The sequence below is a fragment of the Arvicanthis niloticus genome, chromosome 2, assembly GCF_011762505.2.
Source record: "Arvicanthis niloticus isolate mArvNil1 chromosome 2, mArvNil1.pat.X, whole genome shotgun sequence".
NCBI lineage: Eukaryota > Metazoa > Chordata > Mammalia > Rodentia > Muridae > Arvicanthis > Arvicanthis niloticus.
Window position 1 is genome coordinate 36,824,929 of NC_047659.1, and position 24,017 is coordinate 36,848,945.

General features: G+C 42.0%; 1 protein-coding gene across 3 annotated transcripts in view; it reads right to left on the reverse strand.

The window, feature by feature from the left end:
• Positions 1-348: 348 nt before the first annotated feature.
• The window catches only part of Itgb6 (integrin subunit beta 6), a 120,381-nt gene continuing 96,712 nt past the window's right edge, over positions 349-24,017 (reverse strand). For all 3 annotated transcript variants that reach the window (XM_034493539.2, XM_076928814.1, XM_076928813.1), the window contains 5 exons: positions 21,381-21,603; positions 18,140-18,234; positions 13,331-13,450; positions 7,102-7,268; positions 349-2,561 (listed from right to left, as the gene is read on the reverse strand). In XM_034493539.2, coding sequence (XP_034349430.1) covers positions 2,463-2,561; positions 7,102-7,268; positions 13,331-13,450; positions 18,140-18,234; positions 21,381-21,603 — 704 coding nt within the window. In that variant the 3' untranslated portion in view covers positions 349-2,462. The remainder of the gene's footprint in view (positions 2,562-7,101; positions 7,269-13,330; positions 13,451-18,139; positions 18,235-21,380; positions 21,604-24,017) is intronic.

The window sequence follows — 24,017 nt, forward strand, 5'->3', positions numbered from 1 at the left end:
CATCTTTGTTCTCTCCCCTCTTCTTCAAAAGGACATCGGTCACCTGGATTAGAGCCTCTCACTGTCACCCCATTTAAACTTATGTGCCTCTTTAAGATTATATCTGTAATTTTACAGTCTAGGGGTTAAGACATGGTTCTTTAAGGGCAGTATTCAGGGGAAATATTTAAACCCATAACACCAATCCTAAAGAACTTGGTTTTATCAAATGTGGGATAATGTTCTGTTCTTCTCCTTGGTTCTTGACCGAAATCACCAAAGCAAGTCAGAGTAATTTACAGAAAGATCCAGAAATGTAAGAAAAGGGTTTGCACCAAGTAAATAAAAGGCATTATCATCCAACCAGTGTTCATTGTTTAAATTACATTTATTTATGCCAACACAAAACACAATATAACCACTTTAAAAAAACACAACCATTTCATCTTCATGTAACAATTCTTCAGTGAACAGAAGCACTACTGTTAATGTTTTGGCCCTTTCAAGGTCCTGCCTTGGTGGGTCAAAACGGTAATTAGAGAAAGAACAAATTCTTCCTGATACACACATGAGAGAAACTTCTATTTTCTAAAATCCCATTTCAGCAATAACAGAAAACTGCACAAACAGTCCCGTGTAGCGGCGGCAGTGCCGTCATATTACTGGGAGTGTGTCTATTGGTTGCTCCAGACTCCAGGGTCCTGGACCATTCAGGGATCCAAAGGAGATTCATTGAGATTTTTCTTTTCAATTTACCTGTGTACGCCCTAACTGAGTAGTTTACCTGAGTTATTTAAAAACCAGAATAGAAAGAATCTAGATGATGTGAAAACGTACACATTCCTATCTGGCAGGAGTGAAGGAGGTTTGAGACCAAGCTGACAATTCAACGGACAGCGGCAGAAGCCTCCACTAACATGGAGTCATTCACCTAGGGAGTGGCTTCACCTTAATACCCAGTTAAGGCAATACACACTGCACAAAAATACAGCAACCGGCCCACATTCCAGGGACCTACCTGCTATTTGTTTTGTGTCAGTATACTTTCAAACTAAGATAGTTATACCATAACTAATACAATCCTTCTATCATCTTACTGACAAAAGAGTCTCCTGCAGGAGAGAGAACAAAGATTGAGAGTCTGTACCCAGCTCCCCCTGCCCATCCTCTCAGCTTCTCTGTGGAGATCCAGTGAGATCAAAAGTGCTTTGCAATGCAACAGTAACCATAAGGACTGAAACTCTCTAGAGACTGTCCCTCCAATCTGCTACTGGTTTGTTCGTTGCCTGTGTAGATTTTGTAAGTGGTCTTACCTTTTAGAGCAAGTGGGTGGCATGTTCACCCCCTGAAGCTGGGATGTCCATGCTGGGTCACCGTGAATCTGGGATAGAAATGTCCTACAGGAAGGGCAGACTCCATGAGGGACTTCCACAGTCTTGACACATTTGATCTAAAGCCATGTGACCTTTCATTCTGTTACCCCAGGTTTCTTTTCTATTCCTGAAACTCTTATTGATAAGCGAATAACTTAAAGTGATTATTTTTAAGTGGACACTTTTGTTTGACAGTTGTGGAGTTTTGAAGACTGTAGCTGAGTGTAATAATTGAGAAATATGGGATAATAGAAGGGAAACGTAGGGACCAGAGGGCAATTGAGCATGGAGGACCCGTATCTTCAGTATTACTAGCAATGTAATAACCTAACCCTAATTACCCCTTCCTCATCTTTGAAACAAAATACTTGTGTATCCATGACTCTTAAGTGTTCAAGCCCATGACAATGATCAACATTTAATTTTCAATCTCTCACTTGGGAGACGACTGGGAGATCTGAATTCTTTCAGTCGATGGGAAACCAGACTCTCATTTCTCATACATGAAAGTTAAGATCGCTGAGCATGCTGTGGCATGCTTTTAATCCCAGCACTCAGGAGGCAAAGACGGGCAGATTGTTGTAAAAACAAAACAAAACAAAACAAAACAAAGCAAACAAAAGAAAAAAATAAAACCAAAAACCAAAACCCCCAAAACCAAACAAAGAAACAATTCCTTCAGGAAATAGGAGATTTTCTGCAAGTCTAGAATAATCTGCCATAAGGACTCTGGGATATTTTGGAGACAAAGACTTTAGGAAGGTGGATTCAGGAAGCAAATGAGATTCTAATTCTGAACATTTTTCAAATGCAAATCAAGTTGCCGGGAATCATTTTGATGATTTTTTTTTTTTTTTGAGGCATTAATGCAACAGAGTTCATATCCTTCAAACGATCTTGACTTCACCTCTTTGCTTGGGATATTCTTTTCTTGATTATTTCCAACCTGCACACGATGTCTCACCTTCATGCCCTGAATGATTGATCTCTGAATGACCTGTTATTATCTTAAGTCAACCTCCTTTTGAAGCAACAAAGAAAGACAAATCATACAGTGCAATAACCTTTAACATAAGCAGAGTTGACTTTCTCTGGCTGAAGGACGGCTGCCTACCCATCTGAGGAAAGGCCTGCTTTGTGCTTCTCCCTGTGCTTGTAGGTCACGTTCTTAAAAGTGCTGGTGGAGCCTCTGTACAACGGATTGGTTCCCTAAAGAAAGTGGGGGAGGGGAACGGTTCAAAGAAAAGGAGATACATTTTGTTAGTATGCCGTTTTCATATCTTAAAACATTTGTGTTACAGTTCAAACTGGAGAGTCAAGCTCAATCTTGGAAGATATTTGAATTTATTTTGATAAATTTTACATTTTATTCGCCTTTATCTCATTTATTTATTGTGTGGTACATGTGTATGTATATCTCTAAGATTATTACTTTTAATTTTGTTACACTAACTCATGTAGCAGAAGGTTGTTCATGTGCTGCTGCATGCCTGTGGAGGGCACCTTGGAAGCCAGTTTTTACCTTCTACTGTGAGGTCCAAAGAAGCAAACTGAGTTCAGCAGGTTTGACCACAATGTTTATTACCCTCAGAGCTCTGCTCACTGGCCCTCCACCTTATGCTCTGAAAGAGTTAATGGGGCTGGGGCTGGGGTGGGGGTGGGGCCAGGACGAAGCTCATCTGCTTGGCTAGACTGGCTGGCTAGCTCTCCAGGGCTGTGTGTAGGTTTGTGGGAGGAGCACCCACACACCTGCCTCCTATACTGGAGGTGGGAGGATCCCACCCATTTGGATAGACTGGCTGGCTAGCAGTCTCCAAGGCTGTTTACGGAAGGAGTACCCACATACTCTTGGTCACCCCTCTCCTGCACTCTGTGAAAAAGCCCAATAAACTTAGTGGTTCTCCAGAATGAACTTTGGTGGAATTGTGCCTGGTTTACCATGGGACTTTTGGGATGTAGTTTACAACACCCCAGGGATCATCTACATCTTAACAAAATTGTATTTGCTATCAGCAAATTCACCTACCCTTGCCTTCAGATTTGTGGTAACACTTCCTCTGAGCAGGAATCGCCCCTATAACTATGTCTATATTGCGTTGAGCCAGTGATCCAACCTCTGACCAAGTGCTCTTGGTCATGTGACTTTAGAAGGACGGATGCCATCTCTGGGCAAAAAACTAGTAGTTCCCAGGCTAGAGCTCCCTGGTGGGTGAAGGACAGCTCACTGTGTTGTCTGCACTCTTAACAGAAACCTGAGTAGTCAATCCAGCTGCCCCGAGCAGCAAGAGCCTTTAAAGGTAAATACAGATGTCTATGGTCTCAGGTAGGTGTAAAGTCTCGTTTGCAATAAAACTCAAAAGAAGTTTTATGAAGTTTAAGGACTAGAAATTATTGATAAAGTCATCAGTTAAAGAGGCAAGATTAAAAAACATGGGGTGCAGGCAGGGATGATGGCTGAAGCCTGGACTGAAGGGAGAGGAGGGGATATGGAATAGGAAAAACAAATGAGTGTGAGCAAGGCCAGCTTAGGTCTTTGCAGGGCTAGTACTTGCTCATAGGCCCTACCCCATATCTGTCAATCATATTAAAATGAACCTACATATGTAATGGAATTGTGTGTGTGTTAAGATGGGTATGCAGCTATGCTTGCCTGTGCATGCTCATGTATAGGAGGCAAGAGGCCAATGCTATGTATCTTCTATTGCTCCACCACCCCCCCACTCCCTTTGAGACATGTGCTCTCGGTGCTGTGGAGGTCACTGTTTTGGCTAGACTGGCTGGTTAGTGAGCCCCAGGATCTGGCCCCTTCCAAGCACTCCAACATAGGAGTTGCAGGATCTGGCTTTTACATGGTTGGTAAGAAGATGAACTCGGGTTTTCTTTCTTGCATGCTTTACCCACTGAGGCATCCCAGTAACCCCACAAAATAGATTTTATAGGAATTCTAAAGGGAATGACTCAAGGTTCATGAGACAGGGCAATACAACGCTATTTTGTAGCTAGTTGCTTATCTACTTTTGTGCAGGTCTCACTTACTTCTAAACTTCTTCCTTTAATCTGGACTAGTTCAGGGATCCCTTGCAGGGGTTCAATGGACCAAGAGCCCACTCAAGTAGGAAGAGATGTTAACTGGAGAAGAAACAAGTCTGCATTCCTACAGAGGTGAAGGAAGGAGGTGGGGACTGACCTCAGCTGATGGTCAGAGTTCAGGAGAGCATGCTAGCATTGGGCTTTGTGAGCAGGAGCAGGAGGGGAAGTGGCCAGTGTCGTCCTTATTCTTTATTGACCTCTCTTTGTGGGATGTCTGGTTGAGACTCAGACTTAGGTTACGTTTAAACAAGGCCAGTTTCTAAGTATATAAGGTGACCAGGTGGACTTCCCTGAATATCAAGGCCACGGCTTATAGCTGGATTCTGCAAAGTTCTGGCACATTTTTCAGGCTTGAACAGAAGCAGTAACGAGAAAGCTCCATCATGACTTACACCTTTTTTAATGATCACCTAACTGCCAACTGCAGACACAATTTGTTTAGCATAGAACAAAATCAATCCATGACTTCTAGAAATGTCAGGCTAAACCTTTTTTTTTTTTTTTTTTTTTTTTTTTTTTTTTTTTTTTTTTTTGTCTCAAGTTAATAATTTGTCATCCAAGAAGAAAAAAAATCTAATTAAAGATGAATTTAAATATCTTTCACTTGTGTTTTCAGAAGAAAATTGCTGAGAGTTTTTTTTTTTTTTTTTTTTTTTTGTTTTTTTTTTGTTGTTTTTTTTTTTTTTTAAACTTAATATAAGATAACCTTTCTTTATAGCCCTGACAAAATATTTCAGAAGGTCAGGGCCAGGATCTGTTCTCAACTCTGTCCCCTTAGGCATCCCAGGGGTCCAATGGGTCAGGTGAGCTCACTGGGTTTTAAAGATCAGTTGAGTTCATCCCTTGAGAAGAAATAGGTTTTAGATTTTTAAATGAGTTAAATTGAAGACCTTTAAATGTACGCACCAAGCATACATTTGTCCCAGGAGGAGGATATGTTTGTGAGATTTGCACTGAAGTTTTGAATTGAACCTCTTTTGCATGCAAATGAATAATTATTACCTAGTCATCATCTACTCGGGAACATCAAACATTTGTTATTCAAAGAAACTCAATTGAGCGGGGGAATAATATTTTCCATTTATGCTGTTATCTGTTTAATGCGTGGTTTTGTCCCATTTTAGATGAAGAAATGGCTAAACCTTGGCATTTGAATTTCAGTCATGTGTAGCTTCCTGAGGGAGAAAAATTCACATTTTGGAGGAAATTAACTGTTAATTAAAACGTTATTCTAAAGATATTAATCATTTTCCAGCACTCATGCCTGTGTCTGAGAACATTAAAATATGCTGGTTAGTAGACATGCATCACAAAACAACCACATGTTTGCTTGCAGAATCAGAATACCTGCTTATTATTTTCAGAAGCTTCAACCAAAGGCTGTTCTTAGAATAAATTAACAATCAGGGCTCAACTTTACAGGTACCAAAGCATTGGGAGCTCTCAAACTTTTGTCTAAATTAGTTTTAACCCCAAACCTACCTTCATTTACATTTACTTCTACATAATTGTCTGGTGCACTAAAAAGTACAGATATGTATGTATTCTGTAAATGACCATGCCTATGTCATACCTAATCAAATTAAACATACGTCCTTGCTATCATTCAAGTATCTTCTGTGTATCAACCTTTTCCCACTTGTCTTAAAAATATAATCTTACAGTTGGACTCTTCAAGTCAGGACTCAAAGAAGGCCCACAGATCACATTTGCTTATTATGGTTTTTACTCAAAAGATAAGGTCGATTACAATCTTTATTGGCCTTTATCCTGTGATGTACATTATGATTAGTTTGAAATCATTCCCCCCAAATATAAACATTCATTATCAAAAAATGGAAAATTCCATTTGCTTTCAGAACTGAGGATATTGCTATAGGCTTAGGGAAAATAGTGTTAACATCAATTTATTTAGGCAGATGAACCCAAAGGCACAGTTGTGTTTGCCTGCATTTTCTCCAGTGAGCTCACTGTTTTTGGAATCAGCGGTGTAAGATAATTGCTATTAGATAGCTAGACACACCATTAGAGATTGAGAGATGAAATTAAAACCATGAAATTGTTTCCAGGGGTCTCTGGAAATATAATTATCTCTCCTGTGAAAAAGAACACACTGAAAATTGTAGTCCTGTTTTCTGTTTGCCTACTGAGACGACATTTAAATTATGTCTATTGAACACACATATTTAGAGGTTTATTTCTTGTAGCTACTTAAATTTTATGTTATTCAGAAAATACTGCCTGGTATTTGAAAAGACCTGTCAACTTTGAATCTATACATCAGTAACAAGTATTTCCATGGAAATTGGCATGAACTGTCATGCTATCCATGAACATTATCCCATTAGAGAGAACACAATCAATTTACAGAAATGTTTAGATACAGTGCCTATGCTTCACTTCAGAAGGTTGCCTCCATCACAGCACCAAGTCACCATAGCTGGAGTTTCATGAGCCTCTTCAGCTGTTACAACCCCACCCACCTATATCATGAGAACAACCCGGGTCCAGACAATGGCTTCTTCTGTTCTCTAAGCAAGATAGAAACCAAAGCTGTTGTTGGGGCTTCACCGAGAGCGATCGCAGACGTGACGTCTGAACTCTACAGAGGGTGGCTGAGTCCCTGATCATTCTCATCAGGTCTCCCGAGTTCACATACCGTTTGCCACTTGGCCTTAGATCGTTCTGCTTCAAATTTAGCCACTTCTTTCCGGTCGTGAAATGATACCAGCAGCTTCCAAATGCACAGTAGCACAACACCGATGAGCAGGATAGCCAGCGACACCCCCAACATGATCATGGGAATGTTTGGAGGTTTGGGGCAGTCTGTGGGAGCAGATGAAATAATCTTTAGAAGCTGCCACTATGAGTATTTTGCTGTAAGAAGGCTTTTTGACCCCTCACTGAGATGCAGGGGTTGAACCCAGAGCACAGGACACTGGATAATTCTTCTCCTGCTAAGCTGCATGCCATCTCATGGAAAGGAAAGACCTTCCTCATTGGACTTTCTATTCAAATATATTCTATAGAAATAAACACTGATACCTTCTTGTCTGGTGGATTTTTTTTTCTTCTAAACCTGAGTTACTTGTTTAAAGATAGGTTTGTATTTATTCTCGGTAAAACAAATGATTCAAACCAATTCAAAAATAATTTATAACCAGCCTTGTATATTCTTGGTTTTGTATACAGAGATCCAACAAACTATGGATTGAAAATATAAATATGTCTTTATTAAACACGCCCTGTCTTTCCCCTTGGTGTTAGTTTCTAAATGGTAAGTATAATAAATATTGAGACAAACAGTTATATTGTGTTTGGCTCTCTCTCTCTCTCTCTCTCTCTCTCTCTCTCTCTCTCTCTCTCTCTCTCTGTCTGTCTAAATAATAGCCATCACAGGCTGGCCTCAAACTCTATAGCCAAGGATGACCTTGAACATCTGAACCTCCTGCCTTTACCTCCCCAGTGCTGGGATGCTGGGATTAGTGCTTGAGATTGAACCCAGGCCTTCATACACGCTAGGCAAGCACTCTACCTACTGAGCTACATTTCAGCTCTCATATCACATTTTGTAAGTAACCTAGAAATGATTTCAGGTAGATGGGAAGATGTGTGTAAATTCTAGGTACATATAAGGACCTTCGGTATTAACAAGTTTTGGTATCTTTGGCACAGAAGGATCTGGACCTAAATGTCCTGCAGATATGAAAAATTGGCTATAGATGGATGGTTGACTTTAAAATGTTAATAAGTGGCAATTAATATACATGAAATATTTAAAGGACCATAAAAATACTACATTTTATTTTCCAAAATAATCTCTTCTGAGTATGTCACAACTACTTTGGTACATAGAATTATTTTGTCAAGAATCTCCTTGAATTGTGAACAGTCTCAGGATTATATTAAAAATTATTAATCTAGCCTGGTTAGTCAAGCCTGCAATCCCAACATTCAGATGCAGGAGTTTGATGTTAGCCTAGGCTACAAAGCAAGTTGAAGGCCAACTTGAGCTCCACAGTGACACCCTGACCCAAACCAAGGACTGGAAGTATGGACTGCTTGCCTAGACAGAAACATGCTGAGGTGGTCTTGCTTATCAAAACCACAGCCTCCTAGACCTCCCCCTGGCCCAGGATATTCTGTTTCAGAAAGTCTTGGGTAATACCACGGGTTATACATTATCAACAGTATCTAAGTTGTTCTTATGATCAGGAAAGTATAGGGAATTAGACAGGCTCAACTTGAAGATTCCATGATAGGCCATTTTGGCTCTATTGATGATATTAACATAATTTTGCAGTTAGATAGCACCTTCCTCTGTTGACAGCAAGGCAACTGATCATCCTTGCAGTGTGTGCAAGATGATGACTCTGTTAATGAAGCATTATAATTAAGTCCTTCTTTTGCTTCCCTGGGAAGAAATTCCACATCAAAAGATCATTAAATATCTGCATCCTCCGTCAGAGGTGAGACAAAAACCTGGCAGTATCTGGGGAAGAAAAGAATGAGGCTTAGCCTAGCCTCTATAATATTACTCTTAGACAGTTAATAAGGGAGAGTTGAACATTGAGGCTGGATTATTTGGCTTTTCAGACCTGAATCTAAGGGGACTAATGACCCGCTAACCGCGTGATGCCTCGTCTCACACACTTTTTCCTGGGTAGAAAACCCTATAAGGACATTATGAAGAGATAAGAATTGCTAGTGGCCTACTTACTACAGTGCCAAGAGCTGAAGGCTGCGTTGTAGCAAGCAAACAAAGTAGGGCTGTGTCCCTGAGAAAATACACTGATCCAGCTAGATCTTTGGCCAAGAAATATCTGGGCAGGGGCAGAGCATTTTCCTAGTCTCAGTAGAATGTAGCTTGCTAGGACCTACACCTGGAAGGTGAATCAGGAGGGTGTTCAGGTAGAGAATCAACAGGGAGGCGTGGCTTAGGAGAGAGAATCATTTAAAAACTAGGCTCATTGGATTCTGTGAATTTCTTAAGAAAAGATTTAGCCCAAGTTCCAAGGTAGGTATCAGAACACAGACTCTTAACTTTTCAGGCTCTCCAGATTCCTTTGGTCACTGAAGACAGAAACCTAGGTGGGAGGAGAGGATTAGCTCTACTCCTCTGTGTAATGTTGCCTGTCAGGTTGAGCCACTGCTGTACCTGATGCTGAGGTTTTGAATATCTAATTCTCAGCTCTGTCTAAGCAGTTAGCTGTACCATACGTGACTATTGGGCACTGGAAATGTGACTTCGAAATCAGGATGTGCTACAAATATTAAAGAACTATCTTACAGTCTAAGCATGGAAATATAGAACACCTTGATTTTTTTGTGTGTGTTGATTTCATGTTGAAATGAGAACATTTTGGAGACTGTGGTGAAGAAATTGAACTTCACCCATCTCTTTTGACTTTTTAATGAGGTTTCTAGGAAGTGTTATGTTTTAGATAGGGTTCACCTAACAGTCCCTATTGGACAATGCTGGCATCTTTTAGATTCAGATATATTACAGTTGTGTAGCCAGTGGGAGGCAGTGTATTACAGTGGTTAAGAGCCTGGGCTCAAAGCCAGGCTGTTCGAGGTCCTCAAGCAAACAGATGTATGTTCAATCACTGAGGGACCTAGCGATGTGTTTGCTTCCAAGCCTTGACTTTCTCACCTGCAGAACAAAAATAATACTGATACTCACTCTATAGAGTTGTGGAGGATACTCGGTGACATCAGCACATAGAAAACATGATGACTGATATGTGAACTAAACACGTGGACTAGTAAGGGCCCCATACACAAAGGGACCATGACAACAAATGCATTCCCCTCCCTTTTGTGTCTCCCAGAAGGCAAGGGCATGGATCGTGCAAGCTCAACCTGTACCAAGTTATGTGATTGGCTTCTTTCTGCAAAGAAGGCTCGGCTGTCTTTGTTTTTGTCTGTTTTACTTCTGGCATGTAGGCTTGTAGGCTCTGACTTTCTATCCAGATAGAAGAAGGAAGATGAGTGATGGCCTGTCGGTGCCTGCATCCTCAGCAACAGTGAGCACCCTGGACCAGCTTGCTCCCTTTTCAATTTGCTTAGAGGGTGCTGGCAATCATTAACCTCTCCCTCCTTTTTTTTTTTTTTTGGTTTTTCATTTGGCCTCCTTCCTTCTCCCAGCGTCTACCTTCAGAGCCATAGGTCTCAGTGCTGCAGAAGGAAGAAACTACAGTTTCTTGGGAGTAGGCTACCACCTTGGAGCTTCTGGAAGGCCTATCCAGAAATGGGGATTTGAGGTATCCTTGGGCCTGACAGAAGATCAGAAAGTGAAATCTCAGTGAGATAGCTTTTTCTTCTCTTTCCATTACTACAAAAGAATAGGAATAAAGAAGACGCTATATACACAGATGTATATATACACAGATATATACTATATACACAGATGTCAGACATCTGTGAGGGATCTGAAGCATGGTGTGTCACTCACACTGTGTCCAAGAATAAAAGAACAGACAACAGTTCAGGAACAATACAGTATTTCTCAGCTGAAGGCATGTTCCATGGGTGTGGAGGGTGGGGGTGTGGATGGGGAGAGACAAGAAAGGAAAAAAAAAATCAAACCAGTCAAGCACAAAAGCCTGCACACTGAAAGCAAGGCCTTCTACAAAAAGCGGCTTTGTTGTCTGGGGTAGGTTTTTCCAATAGGATCAATATTTTGAGGGGTAGCTTTGATTTCAGAATATCACGCTAAAGTCACTATGGCAATTAGAAACACACTGTTGGGGTGCAGCTGGAGAAGCTGACTTTACAAAGCTGATAAGAAGGCGGTAGGATTTTTGTCTTATGAAGTAATCTGGTCTCACAGAGCATGGGTCACCCTGTTTTCTTAACTGATAGCTGCAAGATGCCTTTTGTGTTCGAATAGCTCAGAATCAAGTACATGGAGTGTCTAAGTGCCTGTCAACAGGAGCTCCCCGCCACAAGCAGCAAAACCATGTTTACAGTCACCCCCACATTTCAGGGGTTATGCCTGACCTCCAGCTGCCTTGCCCTTGGAACAGTAATGTGATGTTTCTCTCATCACTTTCTTGATTAGAACACGAGGTTTACACCTACTTTGCAGATATTTTGGTATTAGTTGGGCTTTCAACCTCTAGGGTGATATCAACTGGATAGTTTTGGTTTCAAAATCAGGATTTAACATTTACCAGCACACTGAAAAACAAGTACCAACACCAAAACTCTTTATACCCTGTATGTGGTGCTGTTGTCTGGGCCAAACCCAAGTCTGATGAAGCCTGAAAATGCATCTGTTAATATTCGGGGAAATTTTAGGGAGGGATAGGTCATTGCTAAAGACAGAAAATTCAAGGTACCTGTGAGTGTCTCAGAACTCAGTTAAGGTTGTTAGCACAGTGGCTGTGAGGAGAGCTGGAAGCATCTGTGCTAAATTAGATTGTAAGAATGTAGACTAGGGCCGGGCGGTGGTGGCGCATGCCTTTAATCCCAGCACTTGGGAGGCAGAGGCAGGTGGACTTCTGAGTTTGAGGCCAGCCTAGTCTACAGAGTGAGTTCCAGGACAGCCAGGGCTACACAGAGAAACCCTGTCTCGAAAAAGCAAAAAAAAAAAAAAAAAAAAAAAAAAAAAAAAAAAAAAGAAAGAAAGAATGTAGACTAGGTGCCCACAGGCCTGCTGACTCAGGATACAAGCATCATCTTAGGCTGCAGAAGTGTCAGATACCCACACAATTTGAAAGCTTCTTAAAGTTAAGTTCTCTACTGTTTCTCTTCTGATGTAACATAAACTCATCCTTTACTGGGGTGGAGATGGAATAGAAACTGATTCCATGTGTTGACAGGGTTGAAAACCCACAGTAGCACAGAAGCAATGGACCCCTGCCTGGCCTCATCTGGTGTCACTGAGCTGAGGCTGCCATGAACTCAAAGCAATCCTCCTGTTTCAGTCTCCTGAATACTGGGATAATAGGTGTATGATGGCTGACCTGGCAGTTTGCCATCCTCTATGGCCACATCCTTATTTGTTGTCTTTTGTCTTTCCTGATCCAACATCGTCACTGATGGCCATTGCTGCGAGGACAATTTTTGGCACACGTGTTACATTCCCTGTTAGTCTACTTATTCTTTGAGTCACCTCTTAAAAGATTGTGCCGTTATTGTTCCCATTTTACAGATGAGGAAATAAGAAGTTTGGGAAGACAAGTATATCCCACAATCTCAGAGACTGGTTGCACAACAAAATAGTATTTGAACCACCACTTAAACTTGTCTTAGTTAGGATTTTGCTGCTGTGAACAGACACCATGACCAAGGCAACTCTTATGAGGACAACATCCAATTGGGGCTGACTTACAGGGTCAGAGGTTCAGTCCATTATCATCAAGGTGGGAGCTTGGCAGCATCTAGACAGGTGTGGTGCAGGAGGAGCTGAGAGTTCTACATCTTCATCTGAAGGCTGCTAGTAGAATACTGGCTTCCAGGCAGCTAGGATGAGGGTCTTAAAGCCCACACCCACAGTGACACACCTACTCCAACAGGGCCACACCTTTAATAGAGCCACTCCCTGGGCCAAGCTTATACCATCATAGTCCTTCTTGCTAGTTTTTCTGAAAAGACACACCTGTTGAGTATATCCTTTTCTTGGTTAACCTTTCTACAATGCCAGGAGGTAGCTTCCAGGGAGGTGATGCCTGGTCCAAATTAAAGTCATCATGTTACCTCATCTTAATAAAAGACATGGGGACACAGCAACGGCTTTAATGGGATCTTTCAACCTTTGGAGAAGCACTTCACCCCAAATTTTGTAACGTCTTTCTTGGCAAGTTACCTCAGGTGACTTTCTGGATGCCTTCAACCAGGTGGTATCACTTGACATTGGTAATGGAGCACAAAGTACTCACCTTTTTCATTGATGTTGTGAATGATGGTTTTCCCTTCATTATCTGTAGTTATTAGGAATGTAATAAGGCATTCATTTTCTCCTTGTAGAGAGCACGAGACAGAAGCATCCTTTGAAAAATCTGCAGATGAAAGAGTCATTCATTAGGTTAGATGAGATTTCAAAAGGGATAATTTTTAAAGCAAAGTGGTATTGAGTTTAATATGCAAATCAGAATCTACAATACTGTTGAATGGGAAATGAAAGGTGTAGGGTTTTCCCACCAAGTGAGAGCTTTGGTTTTTACTTATGTTCCAGAAGAACGGCTCCAGATGTGGTCAATCACGACTGACCATCAAAATTACCTATCAATCTGACGGAGGCAGATTTCAATAGAGTGAAAGTAGCTGGAAGCAGGTGCCCACAGCTGCCTGGGGAGTAGAATGGCCTTGGTTATGGTAATGAGGGGCCTGTACAGTCCTCTCAGCACAGAGCATCTGGGAGAATGGCTAGATTACACTGCTGCTTACTGTAGACACTGATGCTAGTACAGAGGGCTTCTCACAGTGGAGTAGCCAGGACTTCAGGCTTTGCATTGTTTCATGGGGAGAAGAAATTAATATCAGGAAACTGAGGCAGAGGTGTCATGTAGCTCAGAGACCCAAAGGATAAAGAGAAACTTCAGATTAGAAGGAACCCAGGATAAAGCTGTCCGGCGTTCAGCCTACCCTCTTTCTTAACAAGAAGGTGAACCCTTCCTCAAATTGAACGTTTTTCCTCGTGAAGCTTATTCAAAAGTTAGACATGAATTTCATGATAATAATTGTTAATAATAAATTTAAACTCCTAGGACACACATCAAAAATTATGGTGTCCCAGCTACCCTTACCAAAATTATCTAGCATTTTCAGAATTAAAGCAAAATAAGTTGATTTCATAATTCTCATTCTAAATTAGAATTTTTTGATGACATTATTGCAGTTTTTCAGAAACCTGTAATTAAAATAACATTTAATCTAAACTCCTATGCTATATGAGCCAATATTAGTGTGCAAAGACAGATTATGGAAATCAAATTGTCCCAGGTAATCTTGGACCTACTCTTCCTAGACTGTGATTTTTTTTTCCCATTAGTTTAAGATGTTAAAGATTTAAAGATGCCAATACGATACAATTCATTCATGTGTGTGTGTGATATGTGTGTTCTTACAAGAAAAATAAAAACAGCCCATCTAGGGCTATTTAGGGCACAGAAATGCTAATCATAAAATATGGAAATTTAAGTTGTCATTGTTTGTCATCCTTGCATTTAATTTTTAAAAGAAAAACCCAATAGGACCTGTGACTAATATGCCTTATATCATTCCTGACAATAGGAACCAGTAAATAATCAATTCGGCATTCTAAATGAGATTCTGTACAATAGATTTACGTGAACTAACTAGTTTCGGACTCATTAGAAGCATCTATTTATGTGCATATGAATATTGGGGACTAAAATGCAAATTACCCTCGTCTGGTCATTTCCATATGCATATGGCCATCTGACTCACCTGGGAAATTCGAAAATACCAATTCTGGGAACCTATCTGAGGTGTTTTAATGGAAGAGTCTGTGATACGCACAGGAGTTGGGCATTAAGCGATGATTTAATAAGCATTCTAATTGGATGCCTTGGATGAAAAGATCTGGGAAATACTTGGCAACCGGATGAGGGTTATTCCATGTGTTTGAGGGTAAATGGCAGGCACCCTTACTGAAGCCGTAGTTTGGTCCTTTTTATATGACCTTCACCACTGCCTCCCTTCCACTCCAGTAACTCAGATTCATGAAATCTTGGGCAGTATGCTTTTGCATTTTGCATCTCTTTCTTCATCGTGGGCCACAGCAGTGAGAGCTTTACAGCTCTCTTGAACTCCCGTAATGGGACATCAGACTCCAGGTTGAAAGTATGTGGATGGCTTATCACCCTCATTTCACAGTAATATTAATCCTGCCTCTTTCTTTTCTTTTAAATAGCCACGCCGAAGCATAGGGAGGCTTACTTTCCTTGGCCAGGATTATTTAAGTTTTAATGGAACTACAGACCTGACCTTTGAGCCACAACTCCCCCCTTGTGCTTTAATTACTTTTCTTGACCATTGCAGGATAGACACGCCCTGTTTGGTAGTGTTTGGGTGTTGAAATAGTATCATCGGATGTTCAACGAACGATTTGCATAATTAGCTGCTAAGGTTTTCTTTTTGTTGTTCATAGAAAAATGGCCCTTTCTTTCTCGCTCCCCGCCCCCTCCTCTGTGAGACTTGAATTGCTGCCACTGAATAATACAGGGAAAATAAGATCTCAGGCAGCCAGGGGAATTGTGCTTAGAGAAGGAAGACATATAAGCGCCAAGGAGTGTGGGATAGAGGGGTGGAGGTGGAGATGCAGGTCTGGGAAGGTCCAAGGAAAATGTAGAAAACATGAGTGTCTGTACTATTGACTCACAGTCCTGAGTTTTAAGCTTTCAGCTCTTCGATCAGCTTAAAGTCCTGGAAGTAAACAGTTTCCCAAAGAAGATGGTGGTGATGAGGGCTGGGGGTGGGGCTTCTATGGGGAGATAAATTTGGGAATCTTTTTTTCACTTTAGTGCCTCTCCTGGTGACTCACACTCATGCTTAATTTAATGTACATAGCAATTCTGAAGACTTGCAAAGCCCTGGGATCCTGAGTTTCCCGTTTCCAAAATAGATATGGCTGTGTAAGATTTAGTTCATTGAACTTCTCAGAGACGGTGTTTGGTGGAACATACATTGAGCAACAATGATCTGAGTGTCTGGAATAGTGGGATAAATTAAGAAGCACGACTCTTGGATTAAAACAGAATTAATAAAGACAGATGTGCCCATCCCATCCCCCACCACACCACACCTCCATCGCCCATGCAAGGTGGGTGAGTTTGTGAGTTATACAGTATGGCTCCATGTCCTTAGCAGAGGAAAGTAGGTGCTAAAAGACCTTAAGCCGAGCAAATGTGATGTCATCTTTTCAGAGTGCTGTGACAGTGACGTTAGAGGCTGTTAGAAAGGTGCCTTTTAAAGTCACAGTCAGACAAATCACTTCTCACTCAGGTTTGTCCAGGTTACTGTTTGGAGAGGGTGACTGGTCCACTGGTTATTTTCATTTTCCAAGTTAGAAACCGTAGTACTAATCCTTCTCTTTTAAAGATACTTTGTTCAAATACAAAAGAAGAACATCGATATTCTAAATGCCACCCACGCTAGTCTTCCTCTCCAGCTCAAGCATTTTTGACAATCTGCTCTGAAAACTGTGAACCTAGACACGGTGGGCGGCGACTGACCAGTTCACACCTCCGTGACTGACATGCCTCCCCAGCACACTGCATTTCCCATGTTGCTGGGGAACTGAGTTTAGTCGTTTGCAGGCATTTTCTGCTATTTCTGCTCATTTCGCAGAGACAGCTGGTAAATCTCCCCACTGCTGTGAAAGGGGCCTGGAGGACCCACCGAGATGCGAACTAGTTACTGATGTGGACACTCCACAAATGCTGCTCTTTCTCTGTGCTTTAATGTGGCTCACCTTTGGTGTCAGACAAAGCACACGGCCTCTCATTCCACTTGCTGCTATTTGGCATATTTATCTGCGGTCACCCGAAAAGCACAGACAAGGGGTTTTATGAGCCCTCCTGGTGTCCTGCCACACCCAGGAATTCAATTGTAGCTTCACAACAATTTTGAAACAAAGTATTTTAAAAACGTATAAATGTCTTTCTATATTCTATTTTGGAAGTACATTAGTTTCCATATTCCAACTCCATCCATTCAATACATGTGTCCTACAGGCCACATACTATCCTTTCCTGCCCAGTTATAACACGGTTGTGTTAAATATTTGCGATGAGTCTTTGCCACTAGATGCTCATTTTAAATAATTAGACACGACAGATGAAAAATGGAAGCTCAATGTGATTATCAGTTAGAAAAGGGGTTTCTTGGATCTAGAGAATGAGTCCAGAGGGATGGAGAGATGGTGATGTCCCCATGGTTGTGATGCTGGGATGGAGGGATGGTAATGTACCCATGACTGTGAGGTTGGGATGGAGGGATGGTGATGTAATGACCATGGCTGTGAGGAATGGAGGGATGGTGATGTAATGCCTATGGCTATGAGGCTGGGATGGAGGGATGGTGATGTAATGCCTATGGCTATGAGGCTGGGATGGAGGGATGGTGATGTAATGCCTATGGCTATGAGGCTGGAATGGAGGGATGGTGATGTAATGCCTATGGCTATGAGGCTGGGATGGAGGGATGGTGATGTAATGCCTATGGCTGTGAGTCTGGGATAGAAGGATGGTGATGTAATGCCTATGGCTGTGAGGCTAGAAGTAAAAGCTACTGAGCAGAATACTTCCAGAATCTGAAAAGTGCAGTTAGGCCAACTGTTACTTCAGACTTTATCTTATCTTGAAATAAGGCAATCCCGAGATAAAGGAAAATTTCAGGCTGCCAGTGGGCGCTAACAGCCATTTTTTCAATTTTCTTCCTAGTAGTTTGGAAAATAGAGCCTTGTAGAGTTCTCTGCAGTTGCCCCTGTCAAACAGAGGTGAACTCTCTAACAAAGCCGGAGACCAATAGACTAGCCATGATTGTAAGTTGCTTGTTCCTCAGCTCATCATTTCTTCAACTTTAGAAATTGCATTAATTCCCTAAATGGAGACAGGGAACTTGGGTGTCTAGCTCCTGCTACAAGTGAAGTCAGGTTACTAAGAGTCCCCCGACTCACTCAGTTTCTGCCTCTTAAGAACTATGCGATTTAAGACAAGGAGCACCTTCCTCACTGATGGTGGCACCAGTGGCTTTGCACTTGTCTTCGCACTCTTCTTGGGCCTGGCCATCTGCAGACAGGTAGCACTCGATGCAGCTCCTGCGGGCAGGACAACAGAGTTCGTCAGCTCATGTTGGCGGAGAACAGGAAGCAGCTGGCATGTCTTCCCCTAAGCAGTCTCACTGGTGACATTGACCTCTTGATACTTTCAGAAAGAAGACTGAGTGGCATCTTTTAGGAGGATGCTAAATCGTTCTGATCTCAACTCCATAATCAGTGTCCCCCAAGTCAGCCCTGATAACAGCCTCTATCTATCATCAGTTTTTTCTGTAGTGATTGCTTCTGATTGGTTTAAAAAAATACTTCAGTATTTGATTTAGCTATATTTTCATTTCACATTTTCAACATAAGGGAGTGTTTATATCCATAAATATGATTAGAGTCTAGACAAAGTTATGAATTTCTTAACACAAATGATCCACATCTCGGCAGGAATTCTACAAATGGTGAGTGCTCTCAATATATGTCAAATGCGACGATTCTAAAATTCAATTTTCTGCTACTCTTTTGAATAAGTATAAGCCTTGATGGTAGGTTCTTAAAGCTTAGGATGATAACCCAGATCTTCATTAATTCAGGCTTCTAAATAAAAGATTGCTGCTTATAGAAAAGTATATTTCCAAGGATACAAGGAAACCAGACTACTTTAAAGATGTCTGTAGACCAAAGTAAAATGTAGGTCTTGAATTAATCTTGTGCTACAAATAACTTTACAAATAGATTCAGTTTGGAGTAGGACAAATCTGCAAACATTTCTTGTTGTGGGGACGCAGCATGCCTTGGGAAAGGACAGTCTTCAAAGGGCCTGAGACCCTCATGCCCGTGGATCTCAGCTGAAGCTGGACTCCCTTTGCTGTGGTGACCCCCAACCACAAATTATCTTGTTGCTACTTCACAACTGTAATTTTGCTACTGTTATGAATCCTAACATAAATATATGATATTTCTGATATGTGATCCTGTTGGGATCTCAACCCATAGGCTGAGAACCCCTGTTCTGTAGGCAGGGCTTGGATCAGCAACCATGTGGGAATAGGAGCACAAGTCTTGTTTGAAGCTGCTTTATATTTGGGCAGGCTGGGTGGGGGCCTGGAACATACTGTAGACATTCTTCAAACTGCTTTTGTGCATTTAACTGTGACTGCCCCAGCAATGCTGGTCTCCCCTGCCCTGTAGTTCCATAGCATCTTCTACATCCCCACTGTGGCTGGAAGCCCACATATCTCTGTTAATTACTTGAAAAAAAATGGGATTAGGGGATGGCCATGCAAGTGTGAGGACCAGATCCCCAAAGCCCACATAAAAACCAGGCAAGTATGACAACCACCTGTAATCCCATCACTCAGGAGGCAGAACAGGGGATCCATGGCCAGATTATCTGGAATTGGAGACCCCACTTCAATAAATAAAGGGAAAAGTGATCAAGGAAGAAACCTGATGTTGAACGACTCCCGGCCTATAACACCCATACACATGCACCAACCATACATGTGTATTACACACATGCAAATGTGCATACACACACTATATACATATACATAGGCAAAGAATAAAATCCTATCTTTCCCTTAGGCCCTTAGCACTTATGAAGGTAGATACAGTAACTGTTTCACTGCATGCATATGATTTGACACCATTCATGGCATACAGCAAGTGCTTAATACTTGTCAGGTAAATGAGCATGTGTCTGAGTAAAAGAAAGAACAGACACATCTCAAAACTAGCATCAACAGCAAGTAGATGACGCTGGTTCCCAAACTGGAACAACTTTAATTGTTAATATCACATCTTGTAAACCATGGTTACAGAGGAGATGAAATAGAAAAGCAATGAAAGAAACATTGTGATGGTTTGTATATGCTCAGCCCAGGGAGTGGCAGGATTAGAAGGTGTGGCCCTGTTGGAGTGGTGTGTCACTGTGGGTGTGGGTTGTAAGTCTCTCATTCTAACTGCCTGGAAGTCAGTCTTCTCCTAGCAGCCTTCAGATGAACATGTAGAACTCTCAGCTCCTCCTGTACCATGCCTGCCTGGATGCTGCCATATTCTTGCCTTGATGATAATGGACTGAACCCCTGAACCTATAAACTATTACTAATTAAATGTTGTTCTTCTAAGAGTTGCCTTGGTCATGGTGTCTGTTCACAACAGTAGAACCCTAACTAAGACAAACATCTTGAAGAAACTTTACTGTTTTTTGTTGGTGGTTGGGGATTGAACCAGAGACTCATGGATGCTAGGCAATCACTCTGTCCAAACTACAGTGGAAAGTTTATATTTGATTTTATCTAAGTCCTGTGAATCAAGCTCCATGCTCTGTCATGTGTCTCAGTTTGCCAGGGACAGTGACAGGAAAGTTTTGACACCTGGTTGGTGGGTAACCATTGAGGGAAATGGACTTTCTCCCTCGATTACAACAGAAATGCAAATGTCATTATTCCAGGAATCGAAGTCAATGAAAAGGATGGGCTGCTCGGTCATATTAACTGCTTACCAGAGATGATACAACCCTGCAATAGTCATGTGAAGGCCACCTTCAGAACTACAAAAATTGTTCCAACTATGTAAAGTGAAACTGCTAACCAGAAATCAGTCTTAATAGAAACATATGGGTGTATTTAATTGTTGTTGTTATTGTCTTAGTATTGTAAAAAAAAAACAAACAAACAAACAAACCACTGTGTGTGTGTGTGTGTGTGTGTATAATGATAACCACACAGAAGTGCCAGGGTGCATTGTGAAGAGAAGTGAAAGCTAAGACTGTCTCCCTGCTTCTGCCTCCTTTGGTCTACCAGGATGGGGACAAATCCTGCATAGTCAGCCTAGATGGGTCTACAGAAGATGGTTGTCTGTTTCCCCAGAAAAGATACTGACGGCCTGTGAGTGTCAGCAGGATACCTCCAGGGCATTCGACTGAGAGACCAGCTGATACTATCAGCTGGGACATCAGCTGCCACTAGAGAAATGTGACATGGTGGTTTTGGATAATCAAGACCCAGAAAGAGGCAGGTAAGAGGCTGACGTTCCAGGCCGAGGATGACTGGGGCCCTTGGGCTATGAGTTTTGATGTCTGCCAGGGACCAAAACCCAGATGACACAATTAGAGGTTTGAGTTTACGAGATGTCATTCAAACATTGATCGCACGGAAAGCTAGCCACAGAAGAGAATAAAGAAGTAGAGACATTACCGTTTAGAGTTACAGGGGTCGCCACAGGTAGGACAGCGTTCACAGGTGGGTCCTGAGGCTCCCGGGTTTCTGCAGACACACTTGCCACAGACACAGTCCCCACGCCCACTGCATAGCACTCCATCCTCAGATGCACATGAGTCCCTGCTGGTTGTACAGTTGCAGTACTCGCCTGTCCAGCCATCCCGGCACACGCATTCGCCACAGTCACAGTCACCGTTATCTGTAAAAAACATAAAACACACACAACGTTGCTTATGGCCCAAACCACTTCCAGGCTGGTGAATATCTTCTCTTCTCTGAGTACCTTTAAACACTATCAGAGATTGAGGGTGGGGCAGACAGAGGCAAAGAAAGAGGCAGAGACAGGAGAGGCAGGAGGCAAAGAGAGAAGCAGAGAGGCAGACAGACTCACAGAGAGACAGAGAAACAGATGGGGTAGAGATGTTGCTGACTATGTGTATTTACTAAATTGTCTCCTAGCTGAAAATCCCTTACAGCAAATGGAATAAACAATCAGTCAAAATGAGACCATGCAGACAAGCCCATTGGAGCTCTTTGGTGAATTTTGTTCATTGGGTTTTAGGATGGAGATAGAGGACAGACATGGATTGATACCCATCCGTCTATATCACCCAAGCTGAAGTAAAGTGGAAACTTCTAGTTCTTTGGAAAGTTAGTTATGTCAAATGATGGCTTCCTGGGGCACACAGATGAAAGGATGTCTTGCAAGAAGCAAACACGTGAAAGAATGTTTTCCTGAAGCAGACACAGGTGAAAGGATGTTTGGATATAGCAGATACATGAAAGGATGCTTGATGAAGAAGAATAAATATGACCCCACAGACAGTGGGAGAAGAGCACTGAGCTTTGGTTTGGTTTGCTCCGCCTCACTATTCTTCACTAAAGACACTCATGCATTGTTTAGCCTTACATAGAGTTACTGAGCTCAACTTGTGGTAACTCCGACATTGAGAAAAACTCGCCCAAGAACTGCTCGTGAGGTTCCTGTGGCAGCTTGCTGCTTCCATGGCTTTGCCTCAGGCTGGTTGGCAAGCCTGGCAGTTTCTTCCCTTATTAAAAGGAGGTTGCAAAAAATTTATGCCTACACCGGAGAATTGAAAAATACTCCCTTATAAAATAAAGGGATAAAAATCTACTTCCAGTGGTGTGGCTACATGAAAAATTCTAGTTTTCCATCCCTTGGTTAGCTATCCCGTTAACACTGACAGATTCACTACTCAGTGGATTCTAACTGAGCATATACTCTGTGCCAGAGAGTTTACTGGACAGGAAGATGTCCAGTAATAGACAGAATAATAGACCTTCCATGCAGAGAGTAGGATCAGCCAAGGTAATAGCAATAGCAAGCAGAGCCACCACCCTCTGGAAAGAATTTAGAGATAACATCGCTCATCACTAAATCTACCTAACCCTGGTCTTAGTTCCAGGAAAGATAGAAAGCAATTGGGAGGTCCCCCCCCCATTCCCAGTGGGGCAAATTATAATAATCCTAATTTAATTCACCATTTTTTGGGTTGATTTTTAGCTTTAGAATGTGGTAGGTAATGGAAACTAAGAGTCAATTATCTGTCCAGTCCTGAGTGCATTTGGCCACAAAGATGCAGAATTCGACAGCACAAGGTTACTGAATTTATCCTCCAGTGTAGGAGGCAGGCAAATTATCACTACCAGCGCTAACTATAATATAGCATGCGGAGTCTGTGATGCAAGGTGGAAGACTTTCTAAAGTAAATAGGGCTTGGGAGAAGAGAGTTGTATGCATTTCAGAGAGAGAAAAGCATAGGAGGTGATGGACTAGTGTACAATAAACACAGTAGACTTGCAACGCAGAGGCAGTGGTGCAGATGTCTGTGACAAAGGGGAGATGGGAAAGTCCACAGTGTGTCTGAAGTGAGACGATGAAAAGCCCACAGGCTACAGAAAGAATATTTTCCCAGAAGCTTATGAAATTTTACATGAAGCAGTGACCTGAACAGACAGGTATGTGTATAGACATCTTGGCATCACCGAAAGGTCAAATGAGAGGCAGGAAAGGCAGTTGCAAAATCTCGTAGGAGCAGAGGCCTGACCCATGGCAGCAGTCTTGAGAACAGAGATGAACTGATAAGCAATGTAAGCTGAAATGCTCAGGGTAGGGCAAGACTGGTAACAGCACAGCATGAAGAAAGAGAGACGGAATTCTCAACAGGTCAACAGACTGGATAGCCCTCTGGTGGCATGGCTTCCTTTTGACTTGATGTAGAAGCTGGCTCATGGTCACTGCTGTTCTCTAATACCTGCCATAAAGTGGAGATCACTTGGTGAATGAATGAATGAATGAATGAATGAATGACTCTGAAGCAGAAAAGGAAAATCAGCTTTGGATGGGTTGGACAGTGAGTTTCTATGGTTCTGTTGAGTTTGGAGGAGAAAGGACTATTAGGCATCTTAGTAAGCTGTTGAAAAGTATAGAGAAGGGTCTTGGGATCAATTAGAAAAAGGCTTCAGGTAAGGTGGCCGTGAATCAGCTCATCTAGGGCAAGCAGTCAGAGCACAAGACCACCCACAAGCTCTGGAGACATCAGCCTGTAAAACAGGAACAGGGGAAAGGCTCCTTGCAGGAGAGGAGGAGGG